Here is a 14116-nt window from a genome sequence, read left to right on the forward strand (position 1 = left end):
GTGTCTGTTTTTGTGCTAGTACCATACTGTGTTAATTACTGTTTCTTTGTAGTATAGTCTGAAGCCTGGGCGGGTGATATCTCCAGCTTTGCTCTTTCTTCTCAAGATTGTTTTGGCTACTCAGGGTCCTTGGTGACTCCATATAAATTATAGGATTATTTGCTCTAGTTCTATGAAAAATGTCCTGGGTATTTAGATAGGGATTGCATTAAATTTGTAGATTGCTTTGGGTAGTATGGCCACTTTAACAATATTTATTCTTCCAATCCAAGAGCATGGGATATCTTTCCATTTCTTTGCATCATCTTCAGTTTCCTTCATCAATGTGTTATAGTTTTCACAGTATAGGTCTTTCATCTCCTTGCCTAAGTTTATTCCTAGGTATTTTATTCCTTATGATGCAATTTTAAATAGGATTATTTTCTTGCTTTCTATTCCTCATAGTTCATATAGTGTATAGAAAAGCACCAAATTTCTGTCTATTAAACTTCTATCATACAACTTTACTGAATTCATTTAATACTTCTAATAGTTTTTCTTGGTGGAGACTTTAGGGTTTTCTATACACAATATCATGTCACCTGCAAATAATGACAGTTTTACTACTTCCCTTTTAACTTGAATACTTTTTTTTGTCTGATTGCTGTGACCAGGACTTCTAATACTATGTTAAATATTAGTGGTGAGAGTGCGCATCCTTGTCTGGTTCTCAATTTCAGAGGAAAGGTTTTTAGCTTCTCCCCATTGTGTTTGATGTTAGCTATGTGTTTGTCATAAAAGGCCTTTATTATGTTGAGATATGTTCCCTCTATACCCACTTTGATGAGAGTTTTTATTATGAATGAATGTTGAATTTTGTCAAATACCTTTTTTACATCTGTTAAGGTAATCATGTGACATTTGTTCTTCATTGTGTGAATGTGTTGTATGACATTGATGAATTCGTAGATATTGAACCATCCTTACATCCCTGGAATAAATCCCACCTTATCATGTTATATGATCCTTTTGTATATTGTTGAATTTGATTTGCTAATATTTTGTTAAGGATTTTTGCATCTATATTCCTCACAAATATTGGCCTGTAATATCCTTTTTTGTTGTAGTGTTTTCATCTGGTGTTGGTATCAGGGTAATTGTAGCCTCATAGAATGAATTTGGGAATGTTCAGTCCTCTCTAATGTTTTTGAATAGTTTCAGAAGAATAGGTATTTGTTCTTCTTTTTGTTTGTTTGTTTGGCAGGATTCCCCTGTTATGGCTTCAAGTACTGGACTTTTGTTTGCTGGGAGGTTTTGGATTACTAATTCAATTTCACTACTAGTGATAAGTCTGTTCAGATGATCTTTTTCTTCCTGATTCATTCTTTGAAAATTTTATGTTTCTAGAAATATCTCCATTTCTTATATGTTGTCCAATTTGCTGGCATATAGCTGTTCATAGTATTCTCTTATGATAATTTGAATTTCTGTGATATCAGTTGCAATTTCTCCCCTTTCATTTCTTTTTGTATATTTGGGTCCTTTCTCTTGTTTTTCTTAATGATCTGGCTAAAGGCTTGTTAACTTTCTTTTTCTTTTCAAAAAACCAGAACTTGGGGCTTCCCTGGTGGTGCAGTGGTTAAGAATCTGCCTGCCAATGCAGGGGACATGGGTTCAAGCCCTGGTCCAGGAAGATCCCACATGCCGTGGAGCAACTAAGCCCGTGTGACACAACTACTGAGCCTGCGCTCTAGAGCCTATGAGCCACAACTACTGAAGCCCATGTGCCTAGAGCCTGTGCTCTGCAACAAGAGAAGCCACCACAATGAGAAGCCTGCACAATGCAATGAAGAGTAGCCCCCACTTGCTGAAACTAGAGAAGCCCACACGTAGCAATGAAGACCCAACACAGCCAAAATAAATAAAATAAATAAATTTTTGAAAAATTTAAAAAATTTCATTGATCTTTTAAATTTTTATCTCTTTTTAATTTATTTCCTCTCTGATCCTTACTATTTCCTTCCTCTGCTGACTTTGGGCTTTGTTTGTTCTTCTTTTTCTAATTCTTTCAGATAGTAGCTTAGGTTGTTTATTTGAGATGCCTTGTCTTTTGTTATAGACTTCGTTTTACAGTCTACTTTGTCTGATATGTGTATTGTTACCCAGATTTCTTTTCATTTCCATTTGCATGAAATATCTTTTTCAGGGCTTCCCTGGTGGCGCAGTGGTTGAGAATCCGCCTGCCGATGCAGGAGACACGGGTTCGTGCCCTGGTCCGGGAAGATCCCACATGCCGCGGAGCAACTAAGCCCGTGAGCCATGGCCGCTAGGCCTGCGCGTCCGGAGCCTGTGCTCCGCAACGGGAGAGGCCACAACAGTGAGAGGCCCGCATGCCGCAAAAAAAAAAAAAAAAAAAAAAAAAAAAAAATCTTTTTCAACCCCTCACTTTCAGTCTGTGTGTGTCTTTAGTACTGAAGTGAGTCTCTTGTAGGTAGCATAAGATAGGTCTTGTCTTATTATCCAGTCAGCCACCCTATGTCTTTTGATGAATTATTTAGTCCATTGACATTTAAAGTGATTATTGATAGGTATGGACTTATTGCCATTTTGTTGATTGTTTTCCAGTTGTTTTTGTAGTTTTTCTCTGTTCTTTTCTTTTCTTTTAGTTTCTTCCCTTGTGGTTTGATCATTTTCTTTAGTGGTATGCTTGTGCTCCTTTCTCTGTAGTTTTGTAGTATCTATTATAGTTTTTTGATTTGTGGTTACCATGGGGTTCATATATATTGACTGATAATTATATCTGCTTGTTTTGAACTGATAATCATTTAAGTTCAAACACATTCTTTTTTTTTTTTTTTTTTTTTTTTGTGGTACGCTGGCCTCTCACTGTTGTGGCCTCTCCCGTTGCGGAGCACAGGCTCCGGACGTGCAGGCTCAGCGGCCATGGCTCACGGGCCCAGCTGCTCCGCGGCATGTGGGATCTTCCTGGACCAGGGCACGAACCAACATCCCCTGCATCGGCAGGAGGACTCTCAACCACTGCGCCACCAGGGAAGCCCCAAACACATTCTTAAAGGTCTACATGTTTTACTCCTCTCCCCCATGTTTTGTGTTTTTGATGTCATATTTTACATCTTCATGTTTATCCCTTAACTGTTTATTGTAGTTATCATTGATTTTATAGTTTTTGTCTTTTAATCTTTGTACTAGCTTGTTTAAGTAATTGAGCCACAGCCTTTACTATACAGTTGACTTTACTACTTGTATTTTTCCTCTCCTATAAATTCTTACTTCTTGTTTTAGCTTTTCCTTTTCCACTCAGAGAAGACCCTTTAACACTTCTTGTAGAGTCAGTTTAGTATTGATGAACTCTTAGTTTTTGCTTGTCTGAGAAGTTCTTTATCTCTTCTTCAATTCTGAATGTTAACCTTGTTGTATAGAGAATCCTAAGTTGTAAGGTTGGTTTTTTGTGGTTTTTTTTTGCAGTATGCAGGCCTCTCACTGTTGTGGCCTCTCCCATTGTGGAGCACAGGCTCCAGACATGCAGGCTCAGTGGCCATGGCTCACGGGCCCAGCCGCTCTGCAGCATGTGGGATCGTCCCGGACCAGGACACGAACCCGTGTCCCTTGCATTGGCAGGCGGACTCTCAACCACTGCGCCACCAGGGAAACCCTGTAGGGTTTTTTATTTCAGCACTTTAAATATATCATGCAGGCCCTTCTGGCCTGCAAATTTTCTGCTGAAAATTTAGTTCATAGCCTTGTGGGGATTTCCTTGTATGTTACTCTGTTTTTCCATAGTGCCTTTAAAATTCTCTATCTTTAACCTTTGTCATTTTAATTATGATATGCCTTGCTGTGGGTCTCTTTGTGTTTCTCTTGGTTGGGACTCTGTCCTACTTGTACCTGGAGATTGGTTTCTTTCTTCAGCTTCAGAAAGTTTTCAGCCATAATTTCATCAAATACATTTTCAACCCTTTTCTTTTTCTCTTCTCCTTCTGGGACTTCTGTAATGCAAATGTTAGTACACTTAACATTGTCTCAGAGGTCCCTTAAACTATCCTCATTTTAAAAAATTTATTTTCCTTTTTTCTGTTCTGGTTAGGTGATTTCCATTATTTTATCTTCCATGTCATTTTTACATTCTTCTGTATCACCTTGTCTGCTGTTAATTCCTTCTAGTATATTTTTCATTTCAGTTATTGTATTCTTCATCTCTGACTGGCTCTTTTTTATATTTTCTAAATTTTTTAAAAAATCTGTTTTCATCTATTCTTTTCCCCTGTTCGTTTAGCAGTCTTATTGCTAATGCTTTAAGACTAAAGAGTTGAACTCTTTATCTGGTAATTTATTTCTCTCTTTTACATTGTTACTTTTTCAGGTTATTTTCCCTTGTTTTTATCATTTGAAACATATTCCTCTGACTTCTTATTTTTTTTAACTTTCTTGGTCTCTATGAAATTAAGTGAAACAGTTACCTATCCTAGTCTTGAAGATGTGTCCTTGTGTGAGAGTATCCCTTTGCAGTCTGTGTGTGCCCGGTGGTTTTGCTGGGAGACCTGGATCTGAAGTGAGCACTTGTCTCATCTTCCCTCATGTTATACTGGCAGCCACCCCCTTGGTGTTTCGTAGGGCTGGAGATGGAGAGGCTAAAGCCAGAGCCAGGTGTGAGCTGGGGCTTTTCCTATGCTCAGTGGTCATCACCACCCTCTCAGGGGTGTGGGTGGGTCCCAAGGTATTGGAGTAGAAACTCTGAGTGTCCACTCTGAGCGGTTCTCTTTCCTCTATATGTGCACTCTCCCCTTGACAATAGCATCTCTGCCCCAGTGGGGAGTAGTGCTGGAGCAAGATGTGCCAGAGAGTGTTCCTGATGTGGGCCTGGTCATGTGCTGGGATGGTCCTGGCACACCAGCCATAGCTCCAGGCAGCTACTTATCTGCCACCTCCACTCATACAAGCAATGGCTGCCCTTTCCCTTTTCATATTCAGTGTTGGGTCTGAGCCAGCTCCATCCCTTCCAAGGTTCACTGTTCTCGACAATGGCAGTTTTTGCCCTAATGCAGACCTATGCTGGAGCAAGAAGAGCTGGAGCAGGCACCTAGTGCAGGCTGGGGCACATGCTACAGCATTCACAGAAACCAACCAGAGCTTCAGGCAGTTTTGGTCTGCTTATTCCACCTTGTTTTAGGAAGTAAGCAAGCCTGTGTATGAACTTTTCATGAACTGAGTGTTGGTTTCTTACAGCCCTCTACTAAGTCCCACTGGTTTTCAATACAGCTAAGGGGCCTTGTCTTCCCAGTGTCAGATCCCAAGACTGGGTTCCCAGTATGTGGCTTGAGCCCCTCACTTCCCAGAGAGGATTTCCAAGCCCATGATATCCCCCTCATCTTATGTATTCCTTGTTGGCGGCCTGGATCCTGACCTGATCACTTCCCCTCTCTTCCTACCCTGCTCCATGTGGATTTTTCTTTACATCCCTGGTTATAGAAGAACCTTTCTGCTAGTCTCCAGTTTATTTTAAGAAAGTGTTGCTCCACATATAGATGTAGTTTTGATGTGTTCATGGTGGGAGGTGAACTCAGCATCCTCCTACTCTGCCATTTTGAGATCATCCTGTCAGTGCTTTTTAACCTCTGCAATTCATCTTCAATGTACTTTAGTTTACCCACCTATAGTCATAATCTATACTTGTCATCACCAAAAAAAGCTATTTCTTACATCCTAAGCAATTTACCAATAACTTTAATCCTTCCAGCTCTCCCTTATTCTTACTATACCTATTTCTCAAACTCAAAGAAAATCCAAATACTTCTGTCTTTCATTATCTCCCATCCCTCTCAGTCTCATGCCCCTGTCTTCTATTCCATTCTATTTGAACCTAGGTTACCAGTTCTATCACTTCAACCACTTTATGTCAAAACCTTTAACTCCCTAAAGCTCTACTATAACACCATTTTGCAAAAGAAACAAAAACTAGATCAAACTGTCACTTTTCCCACACCTACATCAAAACTACTATACACTACTGGGGTGAGAATCTCAAAACAATGTGTTTGTGACAATCTTAAAAAGAGAATGCACAGGGCTTCCCTGGTGGCGCAGTGGTTGAGAGTCCACCTGCCGATGCAGGGGACACGGGTTCGTGCCCCGGTCCGGGAAGATCCCACATGCCACGGAGCGGCTGGGCCCGTGAGCCCTGGCCGCTGAGCCTGCGCGTCCGGAGCCTGTGCTCCGCAACGGGAGAGGCCACAGCAGTGAGAGGCCCACGTACCGCTAAATAAATAAATAAATATATATATATATATATATATATATATATATATATATATATATATATATATATATATATAAATGAGAATGCACAATTGGAACTAGAATATTTTGTCCTGGCTTCCCACCCTAAGGGATGGAGGTAATATTCAAATTCTCCTATGCATTATTGCTTTTTTCTTCATTTTCCTGGACGTTACATTTACACATCTCTAATATTCTAGTTTCCTCATTTATATATAGTGTCAGTAGCTGAAAATACATTCTGATTGCCTTTCAATCATGGAGTTAAATAGTTAACCACGTAGACTTCCTTTTCCTTTCTAATATACAGTATTTAAGTTTATTATATTCCTAGATTTGCTATGAGGATACTGGTAGGTGGGGAGGACTTGTTTTAATCTGACCACTATCCTTAGCATTAATCTGCCTACAGAGCTTGGATCCATCAGAACACATTCCATTTCTAATGGATAGGCACCTATTCCAAGGTACAAGTATGCCACAGGAGAAAAACAAAGTTCCTAGACAAATACAACTATATAAATGATTCTAAGGACAAAGATTTTTGAATTGGGTGAAATCATAACTTCCATATTTGTTCTCTGTATCTGTTAGTATGTTTATTAGTTATTATTGGGAGTTGTTGTAGATATGAGGGTGGAAAGTGGGAAAGGCTAATTAAAACAGCGCTGTGGAGAGGGCTATATAAACTATGTCAGGACTTCCCTGGCAGTCCAGTGGTTAGGACTCCATGCTTCCACTGCAGGGGGCACAGATCCCACATGCTGTGCGGCCAAAACAAACAAACAACAAAACCTATGTAATATTCTTTTGCTTAGAGCTCATCTTGAGAGGATACAATAGGAAAATGCTTCAAAGTATCTTTGCCATAATCTTTGTCCCATTATATTATTTCTAGGACCCCAGAGGCCCAAACTCCTAAAAGAACATCACTCTAAATGTTTAATACTATGAAGTGGTGTCATTAAAAATCCATATTCTCTAAAATTATTGGAGGCTCAGAGTAGACAATAGCCCTCTTCCATATATTTTATCAACTGTTTATTCTTTTTCTCACAGCTATTTCAAATTTCTGAAAACCTGAACCTACCCATCTCCCCTCTTACTTTATTATGTCTGAATATTATGCCTGAATGCAGTCTTTAAGGAAATTGAATTAAACTATCAGAGGACATCCTTAGAAGTTCCTTAACAACACTTACACAAATGGTGCCAAAATTTTGTGGTATTTCCTGTTCCAGATCATATCTCCTATTTACTAAAGGACTAAGTCTATAAATTTTCCTACTCTCAACTCTGTTTTTGCCTATTTTACCTGTTCTTTACTGGCAATTAGGATAATCAACTTATCCTGCTTTGCCCAGGACTGTCCTGGTTTTAAAACTGAAAGTCCCACATCACAGCAACCCCCTCAGTCTTAGGCAAACTGGAATAGTTGTTCACCCTAGCTGTGACATAGCACTCCCTCCTAATGCTCAAGTCTCTCCCATCTTTAAAAAGGGGAAAAAAAAAAGTGAAGACACTTGACATTATTCAACATACTACTCTGATTGCCAAATTATGCATAGAGGCAAACTTGATGAATGACTTACCAACAGAATTAACAGTAGTTTCCATGCTCTTTTCCTTCTAGATGGCTTGTACTACATTTATCAATGAACAAAGATTGGTAGTTGAGACCTCACATAATAAAGGGAAACATAAACTTTCCCACTTTTGTCTCTCAGGTGACCAAGTTCTAGATTTAGCTGCTTAGCAACAAGGATCTTTCACTTCTCCAGAAACAACTGGCTCTCAAGGATGTCTTGCTCGGGCTGCACCATTTCTATACAAATTTATGTCTGACTTCAATATAATTGGAATTAGATAGCCTCTTTTTTTTTTTTTTCCCAGTAACGCAGGCCTCTCACTGTTGTGGTCTCTCTCGTTGCGGAGCACAGGCTCTGGACGCGCAGGCTTAGCGGCCATGGCTCACGGACCCAGCTGCTCTGCGGCATGTGGGATCTTCCCGGACCGGGGCATGAACCCGTGTCCCCTGCATTGGCAGGCGGACTCTCAACCACTGTGCCATCAGGGAAGCCCTAGATAGCCTCTTTAACTCCAATCTGTGTAGATTCATTTCTGCTTCATAATTTTACTCATGCTATTGCATTGGCCTAGACTGTCTAATCACTTTTCACTATTGGACTAAATTATACTCACATTCTAGGTCAAGATAAAATTCTATGTCTAATATCAAATATTTTCTAAATAATGTAGAAACATTGATATTCTGTAATTACCCTTATAATCACAATATTCAATAAGTTTTTGTATTATACAATGTATAATCTTGCTATTTTGTTTTGTATACAAGTTTTAAAAGTTGCATCTCATATTAAACTGTAATATTTTGAGAAAGACATGCTCAAAATGGTTTGGTAGATAATTTAGAGTATGGTATTTGGCAAAATAGGTAATCTATAAGATGATTTAAACTGTATAAATATTGTATATAATAAAATCTGATTCAATAAAATATTAGCTCTAAATCTGGGTAGATTCTGTTTTAAGGGGATTCTTGGCCAATGAGTCTTGTCATCTCTTAATTTAACTGGATTCAGAGCTCTATGAGATAATTATCAATTAGAAGCACTTTTAATGACAGTCCCTTTCTATTTACTCTCAGGAAAAGTTCTTTCTATCCATGCTGGTTTCCTCAAAATTTGTCTGGGAGGCTCCTTTTCATAAACTGTTTCATTCATTCAGGCAGAAGTAGAGATATCCTTTCTTAGGAGGGGTAGATTTAAAAAGAGTTTGTCTGCCACTAAACTCGGTGGATAAAATCTGCTCCTATGCATGAGGTGATTAACAATGAAGAAAAAATACCCAAGAAATAAGAAAGTAGAAAACTACACACGCTCAATCATGGAAAAGTTTTAGTACCAAACCAGTAGCACCAGTAAGCAGAGCAAGGAAACTCAACCCTGGAAAGGAAGACTAGAGCACCTGCTTCAGATAGGAAATATCCTGGACGATCTAGGTGAGAAAGAATTGAAATCTTCCAAAGTAGTTTTGACTTGGTCTTGCTTGCTTTAAGAAGGAGTAATGCTTTTTAAAATTTTGGACTGGCCAAAAAGTTCGTTCGGGTTTTTCCATATCATTGTATGGAAAACCCAAATGAACTTTTTGGCCAACCCAATAGCATTAAGGACTTCTGATTCCAGAAAAGGCAAACGCTTGTCTCCCAATTGCTTATGGTCAGTACTGGTTAAAGTACTGTACTTTATATATAAAACAAACATAAGAAGGTTCAAAAAGGTGGAGCAAAGAATACAGACCAGCTAGGGACATTGCGACCTGTGGAACAATATGGTGGTGATTTATCTTCATTTTCTTTTATCCTCATTGCTGTTTGGAGAAGGCTGCAACCCTGAAATGCAATAGACACAAACAAAGTCCCAAGACAAGTTTGCTCTCTCTAGCCAAAGAAACAAGAAATGAGCAGCCTGGAAAGACAGAAACCCCTTAGAAAATAGCCATCCTACTCCAGTCAAATGTCATGGGAAAAATTATAGCCCCACATGAATCCTCATAAGCAAAGGTCATCTGGGGGAGATTAGATGTCCAATCTCACCCAGCTCAGGAGGTGCCTCAGGAACCTCCCATTAGGATGGTGTCAGAGAAGGTCAAATAGGCTTCAGGGACTTTCATTCTCATCATGTAGTAGGCTCCCATTCCGCTGTGTTATTGGAGTCCACTTGGGCAGCAGTAGTGAGGCAGTCTTAGATCTCCCAATCAGGGTGGTGTCAGCAGAGGCCAAGAGGGGGAATGAATGCACTCCATATTTTAACAGTATGAGGTTCCCCTTCTCCTCAGCATGTCAACAGAAACAGAGTGGAGACCTGGTCATCTACCACTACCTAGAAATAACAATGAAACACTTCTCTTCCTCTGTTAGTACACTCTCAGAGGGGGCCTGATATTTATATAAGATCTAGAGTCTCAAAATATAACACCAAAAATGTTCAGAATACAATGGAAATTCACCTGTCATATAAAGAAATAGGAAATTTCAACTTGAATGAGAAAAGACAATCAACAGATGCCAACTCTGAGATGATGCAGATGTTGGTATTATCTGGTAAGAATTTTGAAGTAGCCAACAAAAAAATGCTTCAATGAACAATGACAAATATGATCAAAACAATTGGAAAAAAAGTAGAAAGCTGCAGGAAAATAAAGTCTCACCAAAGAAGTATAAGATATAAAAAAAGAAAATAATGGAAATTTTATAACTGAAAAGTACAAAACCTGAAGCCAAAAAGTCAATGGATGGGCTCGACAACAAAATAGAGAGAACAGAGGAAATAAGTAGTGATATTGAATACAGAGAAAAACTTATTACTAAATCTGAAAAGTACAGAGAAAACAGAGTGGAAAAAATATGTGGAGCCTCTAGGACTACAGCAAAAGATCTAATATTCACGTTATCACACTTACAGAAGGAGAGAAGAATAGAGCAGGGGTACAAAGTACTCAAAGAAATAATGACTGAAGATTTCTAAAATTTGGCAAAAGTCATAACCTACAGATTTAAGAAGCTCAGAGAATCACAAACAGGATATACTCAAAGAAATCCATGACAGTTAACATCATAATCATAATTTTGAAAACTAAAGACAAAGGAAAAATCTTGAAAATACTTGGAGAGAAAGATTATCTTGCATAATCATATCCATAGGGGTAAAACAACTTGAAAGATAGCAGATTTCTCATTAGAAACCACATAGGCCAGAAGGAAGAAGCAAAATATTTCACAGAAATTAAAAGAAAATGTCAATACATAATATTATATCCAGTGAAAATATCCATCATGAATGCAGAGGAAACCAAGACACTCTCAGATGAAGGAAAACTAAGAGAATTTGTCACCAGCAGACCTGCCTGAAACAATGGCTAAAGAAAATTTTTGAAACAGAACAGAAATTATAAAACAAGGAGTCTTGCAATATCAGGAAGAAAGAAGGACAATGGAAGAGTAAAAATATGGGTAAATACAATGGACTTTTTCCTCTTAAATTTTCTAAATTATATTTAATAGCTGAAGCAAAAATTATATTGTCTAATGTAGTTCTCAATACATATAGAGGAAATATTTAAGACAATTATACTGTAAAGGGGATGGAAGGTCACATAAGGGAGTTAAGTTTTATAGGCTTCATTTGAATGAGAAAGTTTTTCAGAATTAAAAACACAGAAGGCAAAAAAAATAAAGGAACAGCAGAAGACAGAGTGATGAACAGAAAACTTTTACAAATATGTTAGATATTAATCAACTGTGTCAATAATCACTTTAAATGTGAATACACATATTATAAGACAGAAACCATCAGAGTATATGAAAGATAAGAACCAGGGCTTCCCTGGTGGCGCAGCGGTTGAGAGCCCGCCTGCCGATGCAGGAGACACGGGTTCGTGCCCTGGTCCGGGAAGATCCCACATGCCGCGGAGCAACTAAGCCCGTGAGCCATGGCCGCTAGGCCTGCGCGTCCGGAGCCTGTGCTCCGCAACGGGAGAGGCCACAACAGTGAGAGGCCCGCATATCGCAAAAAAAAAAAAAAAAAAAAAAAAAAAAAGATAAGAACCAGCTATATGTTGTCTACAAGAAACCTACTTTTATTATTTATTTATTTATTTTTAACATCTTTATTGGAGTATAATTGCTTTACAATGGTGTGTTCGTTTCTGCTTTATAACAAAGTGAATCGGTTATACATATACATATGTTCCCATATCTCTTCCCTCTTGCGTCTCCCTCCCTCCCATCCTCCCTATCCCACCCCTCTAGGTGGTCACAAACGACCTAGCTGATCTCCCTGTGCTCTGCGGCTGCTTCCCACTAGCTACCTATTTTACGTTTGGTAGTGTATATATGTCCATGCCACTCTCTCACTTTGTCACAGCTTGCCCTTCCCCCTTCCCATATCCTCAAGTCCATTCTCTAGTAGGTCTGTGTCTTTATTTCCGTCTTACCCCTAGGTACTTCATGACCTTTTTTTTTTCTTTCTTAGATTCCATATATATGTGTTAGCATACGGTATTTGTTTTTCTCTTTCTGACGTACTTCACTCTGTATGAAGTTTTCACTTTGTAGTTTTCTTTCTTTGTGACATCTGCGTCTGGTTTTGGCATCAGGGTGATGATCCTGGCCTCATAGAATGAGTTGGGGAGTGGTCCCCCCTCTGCTATATTTTGGAAGAGTTTGAGAAGGATAGGTGTTATCTCTTCTCTGAATGTTTGATAGAATTCGCCTGTGAAGCCATCTGGTCCTGGGCTTTTGTTTGTTGGAAGATCTTTAATCACAGTTTCAATTTCAGTGCTTGTGATTGGTCTGTTTATATTTTCTATTTCTTCCTGGTTCAGTCTCAGAAGTTTGTGCTTTTCTAAGAATTTGTCCATTTCTTCCAGGTTGTCCATTTTCTTGGCAGAGTGTTGCTTGTAGCAATCTCTCATGATCCTTTGTATTTCTGCAGTGTCAGTTGTTACTTCTTTTTCATTTCTAATTCTATTGATTTGAGCCTTTTCCCTTTTTTCCTTGATGAGTCTGGCTAATGGTTTATCAATTTTGTTTATCTTCTCAAAGAACCAGCTTTTAGTTTTATTGATCTTTGCTATTGTGTCCTTCATTTCTTTTTCATTTATTTCTGATCTGATATTTATGATTCCTTTCCTTCTGCTAACTTTGGGTGTTTTTTGTTCTTTTTCTCTAATTGCCTTAAGTGTAAGTTTAGGTTGTTTATTTGAGATGTTTCTCACTTCTTGAGGTAGGATTGTATTGCTATAAACTTCCCTGTTAGAACTTCTTTTGTTGCATCCCATGGGTTTTGGGTCATCGTGTTTTCATTGTCATTTTTTTCTAGGTATTTTTTGATTTTCTTTTTTATTTCTTCAGTGATCTCTTGGTTGTTAAGTAGTGTATTGTTTAGCTTCCATGTGCTTGTATTTTTTACAGATTTTTTTCCTGTAATTGATGTCTAGTCTCATAGCGTTGTGGTCAGAAAAGATACTTGATAAGATTTCAATTTTTTAAATTTACCAAGGCTTGTTTTGTGACCGAAGATATGATCTATCATGGAGAATGTTCCATGAGTGCTTGAGAAGAAAGTGTATTCTGTTGTTTTTGGATGGGATGTCCTATAAATATCAATTAAGTCCATCTTGTTTAATGTGATATTTAAAGCTTGTGTTTCCTTATTTATTTTCATTTTGGATGATCTGTCCATTGGTGAAAGTGGGGTGTTAAAGTCCCCTACTATTTTTGTGTTTCTGTTGAGTTCCCCTTTTATGGCTGTTAGCATTTGCCTTATGTATTGAGGTGCTCCTATATTGGGTGCATAAATATTTACAATTTTTATATCTTCTTCTTGGATTGATCCCTTGATCATTATGTAGAGTCCTTCTTTGTCTCTTGTAATAGTCTTGATTTTAAAGTGTATTTGTCGATAGGAGAATTGCTATTCCACCTTTCTTTTGATTTCCATTCGCGTGGTATATCTTTTCCCATGCCCTCACTTTCAGTCTGTATGTGTCCCTAGGTCTGAAATGGGTCTCTTGTAGACAGCATATATACAGGTTTTGTTTTTATATCCATTCAGCCAGTCTATGTCTTTTGGTTGGATCATTTAATCCATTTACATTTAAGGTAATTATCTATATGTATGTTCCTATTATCATTTTCTTAATTTTGGGGGGGTTTGTTATTGTAGGTCTTTTCCTTCTCTTGTGTTTCCTGCCTAGAGAAGTTCCTTTAGCATTTGTTGTAAAGCTGGTTTGGTGGTGCTGAATTCTCTTAGATTTTGCT

At 38.4% G+C, this 14116-nt stretch overlaps 1 protein-coding gene across 4 annotated transcripts in view; it reads left to right on the plus strand.

Annotated features, from left to right (window-relative positions):
• Window positions 1-14116, plus strand: part of MED6 (mediator complex subunit 6) — a 185631-nt gene that overhangs the window by 153227 nt on the left and 18288 nt on the right. Inside the window, exon 9 of one of the 4 annotated variants that reach the window (XM_067028246.1) lies at window positions 1590-1927. The exons of the other annotated variants lie outside the window; for them this stretch is intronic. Within the exon in view, the coding sequence (XP_066884347.1) occupies window positions 1590-1698 (109 nt within the window). The 3' untranslated portion in view covers window positions 1699-1927. Of the gene's footprint in view, window positions 1-1589; window positions 1928-14116 lie in introns of those variants that run through there. 4 annotated transcript variants of the gene reach the window in all.

This window comes from Kogia breviceps, chromosome 3, assembly GCF_026419965.1.
Source record: "Kogia breviceps isolate mKogBre1 chromosome 3, mKogBre1 haplotype 1, whole genome shotgun sequence".
NCBI lineage: Eukaryota > Metazoa > Chordata > Mammalia > Artiodactyla > Physeteridae > Kogia > Kogia breviceps.